The 14,735-nt window shown below is 41.9% G+C and overlaps 2 protein-coding genes and 5 non-coding genes across 7 annotated transcripts in view; 1 reads left to right on the plus strand and 6 right to left on the minus strand.

Moving 5' to 3' along the window:
• Positions 1–3,437: 3,437 nt before the first annotated feature.
• rps7 (ribosomal protein S7) lies at positions 3,438–10,525 on the minus strand. The gene is made up of 7 exons (XM_034078982.2): positions 10,444–10,525; positions 9,685–9,770; positions 8,866–8,937; positions 7,522–7,665; positions 6,304–6,368; positions 4,794–4,944; positions 3,438–3,549 (listed from the first exon to the last, which is right to left on the minus strand). Exons 2-7 carry the CDS (start codon positions 9,757–9,759, stop codon positions 3,472–3,474), a joined length of 585 nt encoding a protein of 194 aa, XP_033934873.2. The 5' UTR covers positions 9,760–9,770; positions 10,444–10,525; the 3' UTR covers positions 3,438–3,471.
• LOC117443037 (small nucleolar RNA SNORA73 family) lies at positions 3,855–4,058 on the minus strand. The gene has a single exon (XR_004551609.1). It is a non-coding gene; the product is annotated as a small nucleolar RNA SNORA73 family (small nucleolar RNA).
• Positions 5,465–5,668, minus strand: LOC117443036 (small nucleolar RNA SNORA73 family). Its single transcript, XR_004551608.1, has one exon. It is a non-coding gene; the product is annotated as a small nucleolar RNA SNORA73 family (small nucleolar RNA).
• Positions 6,700–6,903, minus strand: LOC117443038 (small nucleolar RNA SNORA73 family). The gene has a single exon (XR_004551610.1). It is a non-coding gene; the product is annotated as a small nucleolar RNA SNORA73 family (small nucleolar RNA).
• LOC117443039 (small nucleolar RNA SNORA73 family) lies at positions 8,599–8,802 on the minus strand. The gene has a single exon (XR_004551611.1). It is a non-coding gene; the product is annotated as a small nucleolar RNA SNORA73 family (small nucleolar RNA).
• LOC117443035 (small nucleolar RNA SNORA73 family) lies at positions 9,154–9,357 on the minus strand. The gene has a single exon (XR_004551607.1). It is a non-coding gene; the product is annotated as a small nucleolar RNA SNORA73 family (small nucleolar RNA).
• Positions 10,526–10,859: 334 nt separating the features above from the next.
• The window catches only part of rnaseh1 (ribonuclease H1), a 4,664-nt gene continuing 788 nt past the window's right edge, over positions 10,860–14,735 (plus strand). The window contains exons 1-2 of the mRNA XM_034078983.1: positions 10,860–11,319; positions 11,924–12,048. Coding sequence (XP_033934874.1) covers positions 11,192–11,319; positions 11,924–12,048 — 253 coding nt within the window. The 5' untranslated portion in view covers positions 10,860–11,191. The remainder of the gene's footprint in view (positions 11,320–11,923; positions 12,049–14,735) is intronic.

Genomic DNA, 14,735 nt, shown 5'->3' on the forward strand with positions numbered 1-14,735 from the left:
TGTGTCAGTCAGCTGATTGATGGGAAAATGCTGGGAAAATGGTTGGTTGAAGGATAACATTAAGTCTAATAATGATGTACCGTGCATGTTCACATCATGTATACTTTGCATTACTTAATACCATTTTTCAAATATTTTATTTTTTAACATTTTGGACAAAATAGCCAATTGTACATCGAGGTGCCCAGATGTCCGATTTGAACATGCTGCTGTACAATGTGACGTAGTAGCCTAATGCTGGTGTAAGACCATTGTGTTTGTATTGTGTTATAGGGATGCATAGTTTTCTATGCATTTTGAGGGTTTTGGGGGATTTGACCCCTCGAACCCTAGGGGCTGGCTCCCCCAAAAGAATTAAATAACATAACCCTAACCTAACCATAAAACCGAAATAAAGTAACAAAAAAAAGTAACTAAATCCGCCAGAAACCCGACCATCTTCGCGCGCACACGTGTCCCGTTTCTTCATTCCAGTGCGACTGGAAGAAGCAGGAGACGTGAGGCGACACAACAGTCGTGTTCCGTCGGACGTGTTCTTTGGTGTCAGTTTGGTGTGTCAGGGCCAAACTGAAACTAACTTCACCGCGGTGCAGAATCTCAAACTACAGACATAGCTAACGGACAGTTCAGTAAACAGCAGCGTCACACAGAGAAAGGGCCGGGGTGTGTTTTTCACTCACCCTTATTTGTAGAGGAAGGCCATTATCCTTTCTTACAGACAGTAGAAGTGAAGTGGTCAATAGCCGTTGAACTCCCGCCAGCCTTTAGGTCCTCCACAACATTAGAGTCAACTGATATTTAGCTAGCTAACTAGCTGCTGAAGTTTTGCGCTAAGCTAGCCACTTCGCCCGGACATTATTTTCGTTATTAAAAGTCAGAATTCCTAAATGTTCCTCTGCGTACGAAGCTATGGTAGTCCGGGAGTTGTCCTGCGATACCATTTAATTTGGAGTTGATGGTTAATTTAGATTAAAAAAAGGTAGTTTTCCTCAAACTTCAATCTCCGTAACTGCACTTGCGAATGTGGTTGCCTGGTAACGTCATTGATGTAATGTGATTGGTCGGGAGCCGCCTTTCCTTGACCCTGACCTATCACAGAGCCCATCTCTTTTTATGAATATGAAATTTCCCTACAATTAAAGTTAACTGTACAAAAAAAACCAAATCTGCATCCATACTACTTATCCCATCGTTGTGTTGTTTTTCATCATTCCAAAACATTCTACAACAGATATACATTCCTTGTACTTGTAAATTAGGAAGAAATTAGAGGATGAAACCCCCTTTATTTGTCACACACAAAATGTAACCTCTGCATTTAACCCATCCTAGGAGCAGTGGAAGTACAAGAACAGGAATATTCAATATCAAGTCTAAATCTTTGCAGTGTGTATAGTGTGTACAAACATTAAATAAAGCGCCTTAACTTTGAGCAAAAAGTGTGTTCCAATTGATTTCTCCGTAAATGCTATTTCTTCTGGCCTTCTACAGTGAGTGTAATACCGCGTTTCACCACAAACTCGGCACTTATATAGTCTATGATTCAGCTTCGCATTTTAGGGGGCACTGTTTCACTCTGTCTAATACCCAATGACAAAAGGGGAGAGATGAATTAACCATAGACTGTATATATAAAGGAAATGAACCTTACTACAGTCTGAAGAAACGGAGGAAGCTTGGCCATATAGTTGTTACAAAGTGGTATCAATTATTTAAATATCAAATAGCTCTCGAGCACCCCTTAGTGACCAACTTGCATGTCAAATCAGGTTTTATTTATATAGCACATTTTATTTACTTCCCCCCCCAAAGTGTGTTGATATGTATTTTGTAATGGTCAACATGTTAACTACATCAAGCCATGCACTACTTCTGTTTACACCAAAGGAAAATCCTCTTATGTTTCAGTCTAGAACAATGACAACATTTAGTTATCCTTTAAATATCAACGTGTGCCCTTGCCTTGTATATATCCTTAATTTAACCAGGCATCATAACATTCTGCTGCCAGCATTAATTCCTGAGCTAAAAGCTAACATTGATTTGCAACGCTTTTAGTATCATTGAAGTACTTAGTCACCGGGTTTCCTGCAGCACGATTTAACATCTATTAATATATATCGATTTAGTTATTGGCCCCTTTAATCTACCCTGTTGAAATATAACACGTCTTAACAATGAAATGCTTCAACAACAATGAACTATGAAATGACTAACATGTACCTTTGAATGATATGCAGTTACCCTTTTCTTCATTAACAGGGTGTATGCAGGAATCCTGAAGTCAAATGTAATCCCTTTTAAGACCTTTTTTAAGACCCTTCCCATACATTTTAAGACCTCATCGCAACTTTGAGTTCTAACCGGTTACATTGGCGACACTTTATCTCACATTTACTATTGATTGTAAGATAGCACAACTAAACAGAGTGCAGACAGACTACTGAAGCCTCCTCTCCACATGACCTTCAACCTCTCTGTGGGTCAGGGTTAATGCAGTATGCTGCTTTGTTGCTTCTGTGCTCTTTCACTCCAGTAGAACCATCAGAAACCAGTAGAAACCACTATTTGACCAATAAACAAAACGATTGACAAAACTTTGAAATATGAAATATATTAAACTTCTAAGCTTCAGCGGTGATGTCATATAGGAGCTCCCTCACAAAGACCCAGGGGTTACATTGGGCTGTCCGGGGCTAAGCCCGGCACAGAGGACGATGCTCTGACGTCATCACCCTCACACATTTGTCATGTTTACAAAAAACGATATATATGTTAAGACTTTTCTCGTTCTTAATATAGACTATATTTAGGGTCGATATGTGTTGACCTCACTTTAAAATAGCAGATCTCTGTGACCGGATATAGTTTGGCTTAGACCCCGGCCCCACGAGGACGCATACAGTAAAACGCATTCACACGCATTCGATTCATTAACGCGTCCTTTCACACTAGACCGCTGGAAATGCTGGAAACGCTGTAGTACATATGCCAGGCCTGTAAGTGGCGCTGCTGCCGCCACAAAATACACCAAAAGCAGCGAAGAAGACCCCGGAGCATGGTTGTCATGGTTGCCCTTCTGTTTATTCTCCGCGGTGGACGGCGTGGTCTCCTGCTGTATATCTCTCAGGTAGTCCACCAGCAGATGATCCCCCCCCCCCCACAGAGCGGAGCGAGGCAACGAAACTTAAAATAAGAAGCAGCATTTTATGGCACGCTATGCATGGGGCCGCCTTGAGGGGGTTTCCCGACATGTTGTTTCAGTAAATTAAAGGGTGTTTCATGTCGTTCCTGTGGACCTTCTTAATACCTTGGAACATGCCGTTCAATACTTTTTAATAGCCTTAATTTTCGCTAAATTGATTTATCAACTTTTAATACTTTTTAAGACCCCGCGGACCCCCTGATTAAGTAAAAAAGACAACCAGCATCAGCAGTGAGAGTGAACACATTTTATTTTGTCATCTGCATTTACAGCTGGAATTCGGGGAATTCGAACACGACGTCTTTGCCAGTGAGTTTCTTGTAGACACCGGAGTACGTCTCCACCTGAAAGACGAGCACAAACACACACTTTAAATATCACTTATGTAAAAGTGTTGACAACAACCAGACTTGTTCCCCCCCCCACCCCCCCCCCCCGATATTGTCGTGGTGGAAATGCGGCTACATTTTATTATTATTCAACAACCAACTCCTGACATTTAGTCAAATCAAGGTCAGATGAAAACCCAGTACCCAAAATCTAATCCTATTAAAAAGCAAAATGTAGACGATCATGATCGCAGACAAAACGCATTACACAGACATTTTCATTCACGTTTCCAAGCCACGGTGACTCTTGTACAAACAGATACTGTGCACTGCATGGTTTAGCCCCCCAGTAATGGCCCCAAAGGACTCTGGGAAGATGTAGGAATATACAGGACGCCCATCTCGGGAGAAGAGCTTAGTCTCCGACATCGTGGAACGGGACTTTACGTCTCAGCTGAACGCTACGCTCCCATACGCCACAAGGACAGAGCCAGGAGAGCAACCTCGCTGGATATCCATGTCGGGTTCACACACAATACACACCTTCATCATCATCATCATCATCATCATCAGTAAACATCTTTCTTATACCAGGTTGTGGAAGAAGTCCGTTTATTTAAAGCTCATGTCTCATTAAAGTTATGATTCATTGGGTCTTGATGTTCAGTTTCAGAAGGACGAGCAAGAAAGCAACGCAAAATAATCATGAAATAACATTTTCACTTTAGACTTATTTTTCTCACACTGATATTCTGAACAATGTGTGTTGTTGCATTTGCTGTAAAGTGTCTCTACTGTAGGCTATTTTTATTATACGTACAGCACTTTGGCTCCACCAAACATCGCTTATAAATGTGCTATAAATAAAACTTGATATTATTTTTTCTTGAGCCATCCATTTGAACGGATCATTAAGCGTCTGAACGTAGCAAAACCTTTCCTTTAAAAGTTCTCAGAGCTAAAGCAGACATTTGAAGTAGCGTTTTCACGTCTCATTACATTTTTAAACAATCAATGCGTTTCAGACGACCAACCAGAATAGCACGTACGAGGGCTTCAAGTTTTCAACATACACGATCAGACTTAGCTTCAGATCATTGTAAATTCTAAACGTTGGGGTTCTGGTTCGCTATAACGACGCCTGTAAGGCTTTGCGTCAATGCACCCGACTTATTATAAACCTAAGGATTAACGCGGTACCAGATGAATTGAAGTGGTTTACGTCATCTGAATACACGGTCATATCTACGTGGACTCACTTTGTGTTCCACGTTGTTCTGCTGAGCTTTGTCCAGGTGGATCTTGATGAGCCGACTGCAGTCCTGCTTCACTCTGATCCTCTTTCCAACGATCTCGCTGGGGAACACCAGGTCCTCCAAGATGGCATCGTGGACCGCGGTCAAGGTGCGGCTGGGGGGGAGCGAAGGAAACATTCAAGTTAAATACCCAAGTCTCCTGCGGGATGTATAATCAGCCCGGAGATCTCTGAATGGAAAGACGCAGCCAAAAAGAGATTATTTATTTTAATGAATTGGGTTCTATACGAGTCCGTCGCCCCCACATTCACTTCTACTATCCTCTATTATGTTATATTTACTTGCTTTTCTGTGATTAACACCAGTGGACATTTAATATGTTAAGTGTTGGACTCTTGGCAGAACTAAAAACATCAAGACTCAGTTATATGAAGACCTAACCTCGGGATTTAAGGATTTAGTTTGTCGTTTATCTGCATTTTCCAATCCGTAAAATAAGTGGCAAACTTACAGTAACATACTTTCATAATTTGACATTAAATACCGTCAGAACTAACACTATTAAAAGCAAAAATGTAGACCATCATGTACACGTTTCATGATCGCAGACAAAACGCATTACACAGGCATTTTCATTCACGTTTCCAAGCCACGGTGACTCTTGTACAAACAGATACTGTGCACTGCATGGTTTAGCCCCCCAGTAATGGCCCCAAAGGACTCTGGGAAGATGTAGGAATATACAGGACGCCCATCTCTGGAGAAGAGCTTAGTCTCCGACATCGTGGAACGGGACTTTACGTCTCAGCTGAACGCTACGCTCCCATACGCCACAAGGACAGAGCCAGGAGAGCAACCTCGCTGGATATCCATGTCGGGTTCACACACAATACACACCTTCATCATCATCATCATCAGTAAACATCTTTCTCATACCAGGCTGTGGACGAGGTCCGTTTGTATCTTTTAAAGTTTATTTAAAGCTACGACTCATTGTGTCTTGATCAGCTTTAAAAGTAGTAGCCAGAAAGCAATGCAACATTACAAAACAAGTTCAAACTGAAGACTAATTTCTGTCTAATCTTGTTGAGCCATTCATTTGGATTAGAAACTGCCAGAAGTTTGCAAATCTGACTCGAGACTTCATCTAAATTGCACTTTTTAGTTGTGATGTCTTACAAAAATCCTAAGGATGTTGAGTATATAAAATACCATAACATATCCACACCACAAAGGCTGGAACCAGTGACCTGTGGCATAACAATGGCTTCAATTATCAGCTTTTACACGTTCGGATTTAATTAATAACCTCAACATGAAGCTATTTCGCTAAATGATTGAAACAATTGCCTCGTTTTCGTTGTAATAAGGAGTTACGCTGCGTCTCAGAGTAAAGACTAGAAAGAGTGATATTAAATAAATAGTTTCCTGGATAATCCAAGCAACAAAACAAACCTGATTATTCCCACGCTCAGGGTAAATCTGAGCTGGCGTTTTACTATACATTTCTCACCTCCTGGGACGCTTCTGCTTGTTCTTTGTGCGACTTTTCCTGGTGGGTTTGGGCAGAATTCTCCTCTGAAAAACAACATTGCGTCATTAACCTCCAACCAGGATCCACACACACATTTAAACGGCTTCAAATTCAATTCAAGAACGTCATGAATCAGGGTCAGACTGATATGCGGGCGCAGTATTGGATATAACCTGCTGAAAGTCTTTTTCCTCCTAGCCTTACTCGACAGCTTCAGAGTCGAAAACGTGCTTCTTTCTGCATTAAACAAAACATTTCAATAGAAAATGTCAATACTTATAAATGAAGTTTTGACAGTCACCAATTTCTAGCTATCGACTTTAAATCAAAATGTGTCTTTGCATGCCCATATCAGTCGAACCCTAACACATCAGATACTGTGCACTGCATGGTTTAGCCCCCCAGTAATGGCCCCAAAGGACTCTGGGAAGATGTAGGAATATACAGGACGCCCATCTCGGGAGAAGAGCTTAGTCTCCGACATCGTGGAACGGGACTTTACGTCTCAGCTGAACGCTACGCTCCCATACGCCACAAGGACAGAGCCAGGAGAGCAACCTCGCTGGATATCCATGTCGGGTTCACACACATTACACACCTTCATCATCATCAGTAAATATCTTTCTCATACCAGGCTGTGGACGAGGTCCGCTTGCATCTTTTAAAGTTTATTTAAAAAAGGAAATCTGACTGCTGCGTGAGGTGAAAAGTCATGCCTCTCCAAAATGTTGGCGACATTATTTAGAATCATTCTGGATATTTTTGAGGAGTAGGATACATTCCTCAGACCAACTTAAATCAAACATGTGAAGATGCATTTTTGTTATACATCTAAGTGTAGTACAATTAAACATTGATGGTTCATATTTTAATGCATCAGATCATATTATAAAAATAAGAGATGCTGTCGTTAACGCTATAATATGACTCGGCAGACACTGTGGATGTCATAAAGTCAGTCAGTATAAAGAATTCAATATTGGAGTAAAAGAAGGAATTCTATTGTTAAAAAAATTAAGTTTTAAATGTGAATAATAAGCTGGTTTTGATGCCTTCACTCAGCAGACTTATGAGGAGTCACCCGTCTTAAATAAGTCAATCAAACATGCATTGAACCGGGAAGGACCTCGTCCACAACCCGGCAGCATCCATCCATCCACGATGATAAGCTCAGGCAGACATCTCCCTCCTGCTCACCTGTGCAATGAAGACGACGTGCTTCCCGCTGAACTTCTTCTCGAGCTCCCTCACCAGACGCACCTGGATCTTCTGGAAGGACTTCAGCTGAGGAACGGGAACGAAGATGATGATGGCTTTCCGACTGCCACCCACCTCGATTTCCTAGAGACAAAACCAACACACTTGATGACAGAAGAAAACAAACGATGAACCCTGATCGTTTAAAAACACAAACGCCACTGACTGGTGAAGATACATTAGACTTTCGACAGGTGGAAAGGAACATTAATTCGTCAAATAGTTGGCTGATAAAGTGAAGAAATCCCACTGTTCACACCAGATTAATGCTCGCATGCTCACGACAGTAAACATTAGTTAAGCCCTTGTGTAAAACGATGTGCTCGGCATGGTTTCCCATCATAGCAACAGCCACTCAAAGTGTCTTAGTTTAGTTTATTTCGAGCGTGTAAAACCAAGGAAAATACAAATGAAACAAAAGATGAGACAGTACTATACAAATGAATGCAATAACTAAACGAAATATTTAAATAATAATTGAATAATATGTAGTATCATTGTCTGATAACAATAAACAACAAAACGTTAACGTCTTGGAAGGTAATCGGCATCTTTATCAATAAATATAATGTCTGGCAGATCAAAGCAAACCTAGTGGAAGTGGCATAAAGACGTTTGTCATCTAGCATGAAATATCAACGTCTAAAACCAAAAGATTCTACTTGAATGCTAAATGTTTCTTTATGCCGGACAGGAGACACTGACATCTTGGTTTCCCATCATAGCAACAGCCACTCGGGAGTCTTGGAAGGTAATTGGCATCTTTATCAATATATATATATATATATTAGTGACTGGCAGATCAAAGCAAACTTGGTGAAAGTTGCATTAGATAAGTGACCTGAGATTTCCATATCTGCACTGTTGCTACGACAATAAAAGCCTTGCATTGAATCAAGAAGTTTGCTTCACAATGTACACCCGTCTAAACCCAAAATGATGTTTCCTTATGCTAGACAGAACACAAAAGCATTTAGATTCACGTTTCCAAGCCACGGTGACTCTTGTACAAACAGATACTGTGCACTGCATGGTTTAGCCCCCCAGTAATGGCCCCAAAGGACTCTGGGAAGATGTAGGAATATACAGGACGCCCATCTCGGGAGAAGAGCTTAGTCTCCGACATCGTGGAACGGGACTTTACGTCTCAGCTGAACGCTACGCTCCCATACGCCACAAGGACAGAGCCAGGAGAGCAACCTCGCTGGATATCCATGTCGGGTTGTTATTTCAAAAATATTTGAAAGTGGACCTAAGAGAGGATGAGTAGAACTGTCCCTCTACCTTTGCTGCCGTGATGTTCAGCTCTCGCAGCTGAGCCTTGAGGTCGGAGTTCATCTCCAGCTCGAGCAGAGCCTGCAAGGAGAAACGAGACAAATCACCCTTTAGTTTTATATACATGCAACTTCCTGACACAGGTCCAAGCACAGCCATTACGCCTCACAACCTGGCAGTTTCTATACAGTTCATGTTTCTGTTTACACGCAGAGAAGAACCTGATTTCTGATCCGTGACACTGACAGGTGATTTTCTGTGATTAATACTTATCGAAAACAAATTCCTCCTGGCAACAAATGTGCACTGCATGGTTTAGCCCCCCAGTAATGGCCCCAAAGGACTCTGGGAAGATGTAGGAATATACAGGACGCCCATCTCTGGAGAAGAGCTTAGTCTCCGACATCGTGGAACGGGACTTTACGTCTCAGCTGAACGCTACGCTCCCATACGCCACAAGGACAGAGCCAGGAGAGCAACCTCGCTGGATATCCATGTCGGGTTCACACACAATACACACCTTCATCATCATCAGTAAACATCTTTCTCATACCAGGAAGAGGTCTGTTTTTATCTTTTTAAGTTTATTTAAAAGGAAATCTGTTGAACAAATCCAAGACTCAAACTTCTGCATCTTTAAAAAGACACCATATTTTATAGTAGGAAGCAGCATGAGGTAATGTGTGTTTCAGGGCAACACTGAAAGCCTTATCTATTGGATTCAAGATCAGACAGCATCTCATCAAAACATCTAAGGATTCTCAAACAATGAACATTTCACCACACACACACACACAACATTCAGAGTGTGAAACCTGGTCTTCTTACCTGGGAGATCCCAGACTCGAACTCGTCAGGCTTTTCGCCATTAGGCTTCACTATTTTGGCGCTGGTACTGAACATGGCCGTTGTTTCTGTGGAGGTAAATAAAAACATGAAAGGTTAGATCGGCATCAACGGCATCTCAACACACTTATGCTATCGTGGTGGAGCTCCATCAAACTAGCATGCTATGCTAGGCTATGACTAGCTTAATGATAATTGAGTACAGCCGGCTAAGTCAGAACCATAAGCCATATTTGAACTTAAATTGTGATACTTTCAACATTAACCCCCAACAATTCAAACAGCAACAACGTAAGCTAGACTGTGTTACAAACAAACAGCATGTCAGCCACAAGCTAGCTCTGAGGGAGGTAGCATGTTTGAACTGCCATGTACCTCTGATACAACCGAGCTGGAGTGGTTAACGTGGCAAACAGAAGTATTTCGTCTTATTTCACACAAAACTAAACATACATAGAGCTTTGAATATCGAGTCTACTGCATTTACCGGGGAAACATTCCTTCTTTCTGAACACATGCACGGCCTGCTAAGCTAACTTCTGCCTCAGAACTCCCATCATACGGAGCTCCTCTACTACGCTTTATTCTGTCATATAAAACAGCCATCCGCATCCCAAAACGACATAATCTAACGTATCAGAGCCTTAAGGTGCCTTACGAAGTGTTTACGCAACAATTAAACAACATTAAAGCACATTTTAGGATAGAAAAGCCAATCCTGGGAAGAGTGGCACAACTAACCTGTGTCAACGACGGCCAAGGAAGAGGCCGGAACATCGCGAGAGTTGTATTAATCCAATCCGGAGGGGTATTTACCCATCGCGAGATTGACGCAGACCACGTTTCCAGTGCTGAGAGAACATCGCGAGAGTTGTATTTGATTATTTTTTGTATTATATTCAACTTTATTGAACGTTGCATTCGCGGGAGTTGACAAAGACCACGAATCCAGTGATAGTAAAACATCGCGAGAGTTATTTAACAAACGTTTAATTTGAATTATGAAACTGTATTTTTCTTTATTTATATGTCTACCCCATGGTCTACCCCTGATGTGAACTTTGTTGTATACGAAACATATGAAGTTAATATATGCTCTTGAATAAATATGTGACGGAAAAAAAACCCACCTTAAAAAAACCGCCCAAAACATCGCGAGAGTTCGGCGAGAAACGGACTGTCAAGCTTTCCAAACATTACTTTTGACTTTCCTTTCTTTGTTGCTTTACTTCGGACTTTCAAGACTACGGCAGAGGTTAAACTACTATCAAATTTACTAAAAATGCTTTGTTAGAGTCTGTGGGTATTTTTGTGACAATAACAAACCAGCTAATAATAAGGATATTAGCTGGTTTTAGCATCCTTTTCTGGCTGTGGAAGTACACTTCTCTTTCTTTTTTATAGCCAAACACACAGGGACCAGTCAGCTTTCTTTATAAATGATTGTGTAATTAGTTAAAGACACCATGATAGCCTCCCCAGTTGCGTTATGTTCAGACTGACTGGTGTTTTCAGAGCATTACTGAGGACTGTCTGCAGAGGGGCCGACGACATGCCGAAGGGCAAGTTTTACTTTTCTGTGAGGAAAGGCTTCAAACCGGGAGTGTACAAGACATGGTGAGACTGTGTGTATGTATTACCGTCAGATAATACTGTCTGTTTAGAAGAAAATAACTGTCATTGATCCTGCACAGTGGGAGAGGAGGTGCAAACAAAACTCCATTCATAAATATGGTAATTTAATGGGTTTTTAATATTTTGTTAAACAACGCACGTGCTAAAAAGGTAATTTGAATGGTTTTGTAATCACAACAAACCATTTTTCAATTCGGCTTATAAACAATTCAGCTACGAAACCAGACAAACTGCCATTGATCTTGCAAAGTGGGTGAGGAGGTACACACCAAACTCCATTCATAAATATGGTGATTTAAGGGTTTGTTGATCTTCTGTTAGACAGCACACGTGCTAAAAAGGTCACCTCAAAGGGTTTTGGAAACGCAACAAACCATTCTTCAATTCGGCTTAGGAACAATACAAGTTAAAAGCAATATATACTTATTCCCAGTATAAAATACCTATATTCTGAAGAGTATCTAAGAGTATGTTATACAGAACAGACCAATCTACTAAAGGGACAGTAACATATAAACATGGTGTACTGCATAGCAGCTTTTAATTACTGGATGTTTTTCTCATTTGTTTTTTGTAACTTATTCAGGGATGAATGTAAGGGCCAGGTGGACAAGTTCCCCGGCGCCTGTTTCAAGAAGTTTGCATCAGAGAAAGATGCCTGGGCGTTCTTCAGAGGAGTCGTCCCCTCTCCAGTTCCACAGGTGAAGAAAGGTAAGCTATATATAAAACCTGCTTTTACTTCCAACTATCTCTTCTTCATCACCATGTGTCCCCTCTTCTTCATCACCATGTGTCCCCTCTTCTTCATCACCATGTGTCCCCTCTTCTTCATCAACATGTGTCCCCTCTTCTTCATCACCATGTGTCCCCTCTTCTCCATGTCTCTTCTTCATCAACATGTGTCCCCTCTTCTTCATCAACATGTGTCCCCTCTTCTTCATGTCTCTTCTACATAAACACGTGTCCCCTCTTCTTCATGTCTCTTCTTCATCAACATGTGTCCCCTCTTCTCCATGTCTCTTCTACATCAACATGTGTCCCCTCTTCTTCATGTCTCTTCTACATCAACATGTGTCCCCTCTTCTTCATGTCTCTTCTTCATCAACATGTGTCCCCTCTTCTTCATGTCTCTTCTTCATCAACATGTGTCCCCTCTTCTTCATGTCTCTTCTACATCAACATGTGTCCCCCTCTTCTCCATGTCTCTTCTACATCAACATGTGTCCCCTCTTCTTCATGTCTCTTCCACATTAACATGTGTCCCCTCTTCTCCATGTCTCTTCTACATCAACATGTGTCCCCTCTTCTTCATGTCTCTTCTTCATCACCATGTGTCCCCTCTTCTCCATGTCTCTTCTACATCACCATGTGTCCCCTCTTCTTCATGTCTCTTCTTCATCAACATGTGTCCCCTCTTCTTCATGTCTCTTCTTCATCAACATGTGTCCCCTCTTCTTCATGTCTCTTCCACATCAACATGTGCCCCCTCTTCTTCATGTCTCTTCTACATCAACATGTGTCCCCTCTTCTTCACATCTCTTCTACATCAACATGTGTCCCCTCTTCTTCACGTCTCTTCTACATCAACATGTGTCCCCTCTTCTTCATGTCTCTTCTACATCAACATGTGTCCCCTCTTCTTCACATCTCTTCTACATCAACATGTGTCCCCTCTTCTTCACGTCTCTTCTACATCAACATGTGTCCCCTCTTCTTCATGTCTCTTCTACATCAACATGTGTCCCCTCTTCTTCATGTCTCTTCTACGTCAACATGTGTCCCCTCTTCTCCATGTCTCTTCTACATCAACATGTGTCCCCTCTTCTCCATGTCTCTTCTACATCAACATGTGTCCCCTCTTCGTCATGTCTCTTCTACATCAACATGTGTCCCCTCTTCTTCATGTCTCTTCTTCATCAACATGTGTCCCCTCTTCTTCATGTCTCTTCTACATCAACATGTGTCCCCTCTTCTTCATGTCTCTTCCACATTAACATGTGTCCCCTCTTCTTCATGTCTCTTCTTCATCAACATGTGTCCCCTCTTCTTCATGTCTCTTCTACATCAACATGTGTCCCCTCTTCTTCATGTCTCTTCCACATTAACATGTGTCCCCTCTTCTTCATGTCTCTTCTTCATCAACATGTGTCCCCTCTTCTTCATGTCTCTTCTTCATCAACATGTGCCCCCTCTTCTTCATGTCTCTTCTTCATCAACATGTGTCCCCTCTTCTTCACGTCTCTTCTACATCAACATGTGTCCCCTCTTCTTCACGTCTCTTCTACATCAACATGTGTCCCCTCTTCTTCATGTCTCTTCTACATCAACATGTGTCCCCTCTTCTCCATGTCTCTTCTACATCAACATGTGTCCCCTCTTCTCCATGTCTCTTCTACATCAACATGTGTCCCCTCTTCTCCATGTCTCTTCTTCATCAACATGTGTCCCCTCTTCTTCACGTCTCTTCTACATCAACATGTGTCCCCTCTTCTTCATGTCTCTTCTACGTCAACATGTGTCCCCTCTTCTTCACGTCTCTTCTACATCAACATGTGTCCCCTCTTCTTCATGTCTCTTCTACATCAACATGTGTCCCCTCTTCTCCATGTCTCTTCTACATCAACATGTGTCCCCTCTTCTTCACGTCTCTTCTACATCAACATGTGTCCCCTCTTCTTCATGTCTCTTCTACATCAACATGTGTCCCCTCTTCTTCATGTCTCTGCTACATCAGTATGTGTCCCCTCTTCTTCATGTCTCTTCTTCATCAACATGTGTCCCCTCTTCTCCATGTCTCTTCTACATCAACATGTGTCCCCTCTTCTCCATGTCTCTTCTACATCAACATGTGTCCCCTCTTCCTCATGTCTCTTCTACATCAACATGTGTCGTCTCTTCTTCATCAACATGTGTCCCCTCTTCCTCATGTCTCTTCCACATTAACATGTGTTCCCTCTTCTTCATGTCTCTTCTTCATCAACATGTGTCCCCTCTTCTTCATGTCTCTTCTACATCAACATGTGTCCCCTCTTCTTCATGTCTCTTCTACATCAACATGTGTCCCCTCTTCTTCATGTCTCTTCTACGTCAACATGTGTCCCCTCTTCTCCATGTCTCTTCTACATCAACATGTGTCCCCTCTTCTTCATGTCTCTTCTACATCAACATGTGTCCCCTCTTCTTCACGTCTCTTCTACATCAACATGTGTCCCCTCTTCTTCATGTCTCTTCTACATCAACATGTGTCCCCTCTTCTTCATGTCTCTTCTTCATCACCATGTGTCCCCTCTTCTTCATGTCTCTTCTACATCAACATGTGTCCCCTCTTCTTCATGTCTCTTCTACGTCAACATGTGTCCCCTCTTCTTCATGTCTCTTCTACGTCAACATGTGTCCCC

This window comes from Pseudochaenichthys georgianus, unplaced genomic scaffold (genome assembly GCF_902827115.2).
Source record: "Pseudochaenichthys georgianus unplaced genomic scaffold, fPseGeo1.2 scaffold_524_arrow_ctg1, whole genome shotgun sequence".
NCBI classification, from domain to species: Eukaryota; Metazoa; Chordata; class Actinopteri; order Perciformes; family Channichthyidae; genus Pseudochaenichthys; species Pseudochaenichthys georgianus.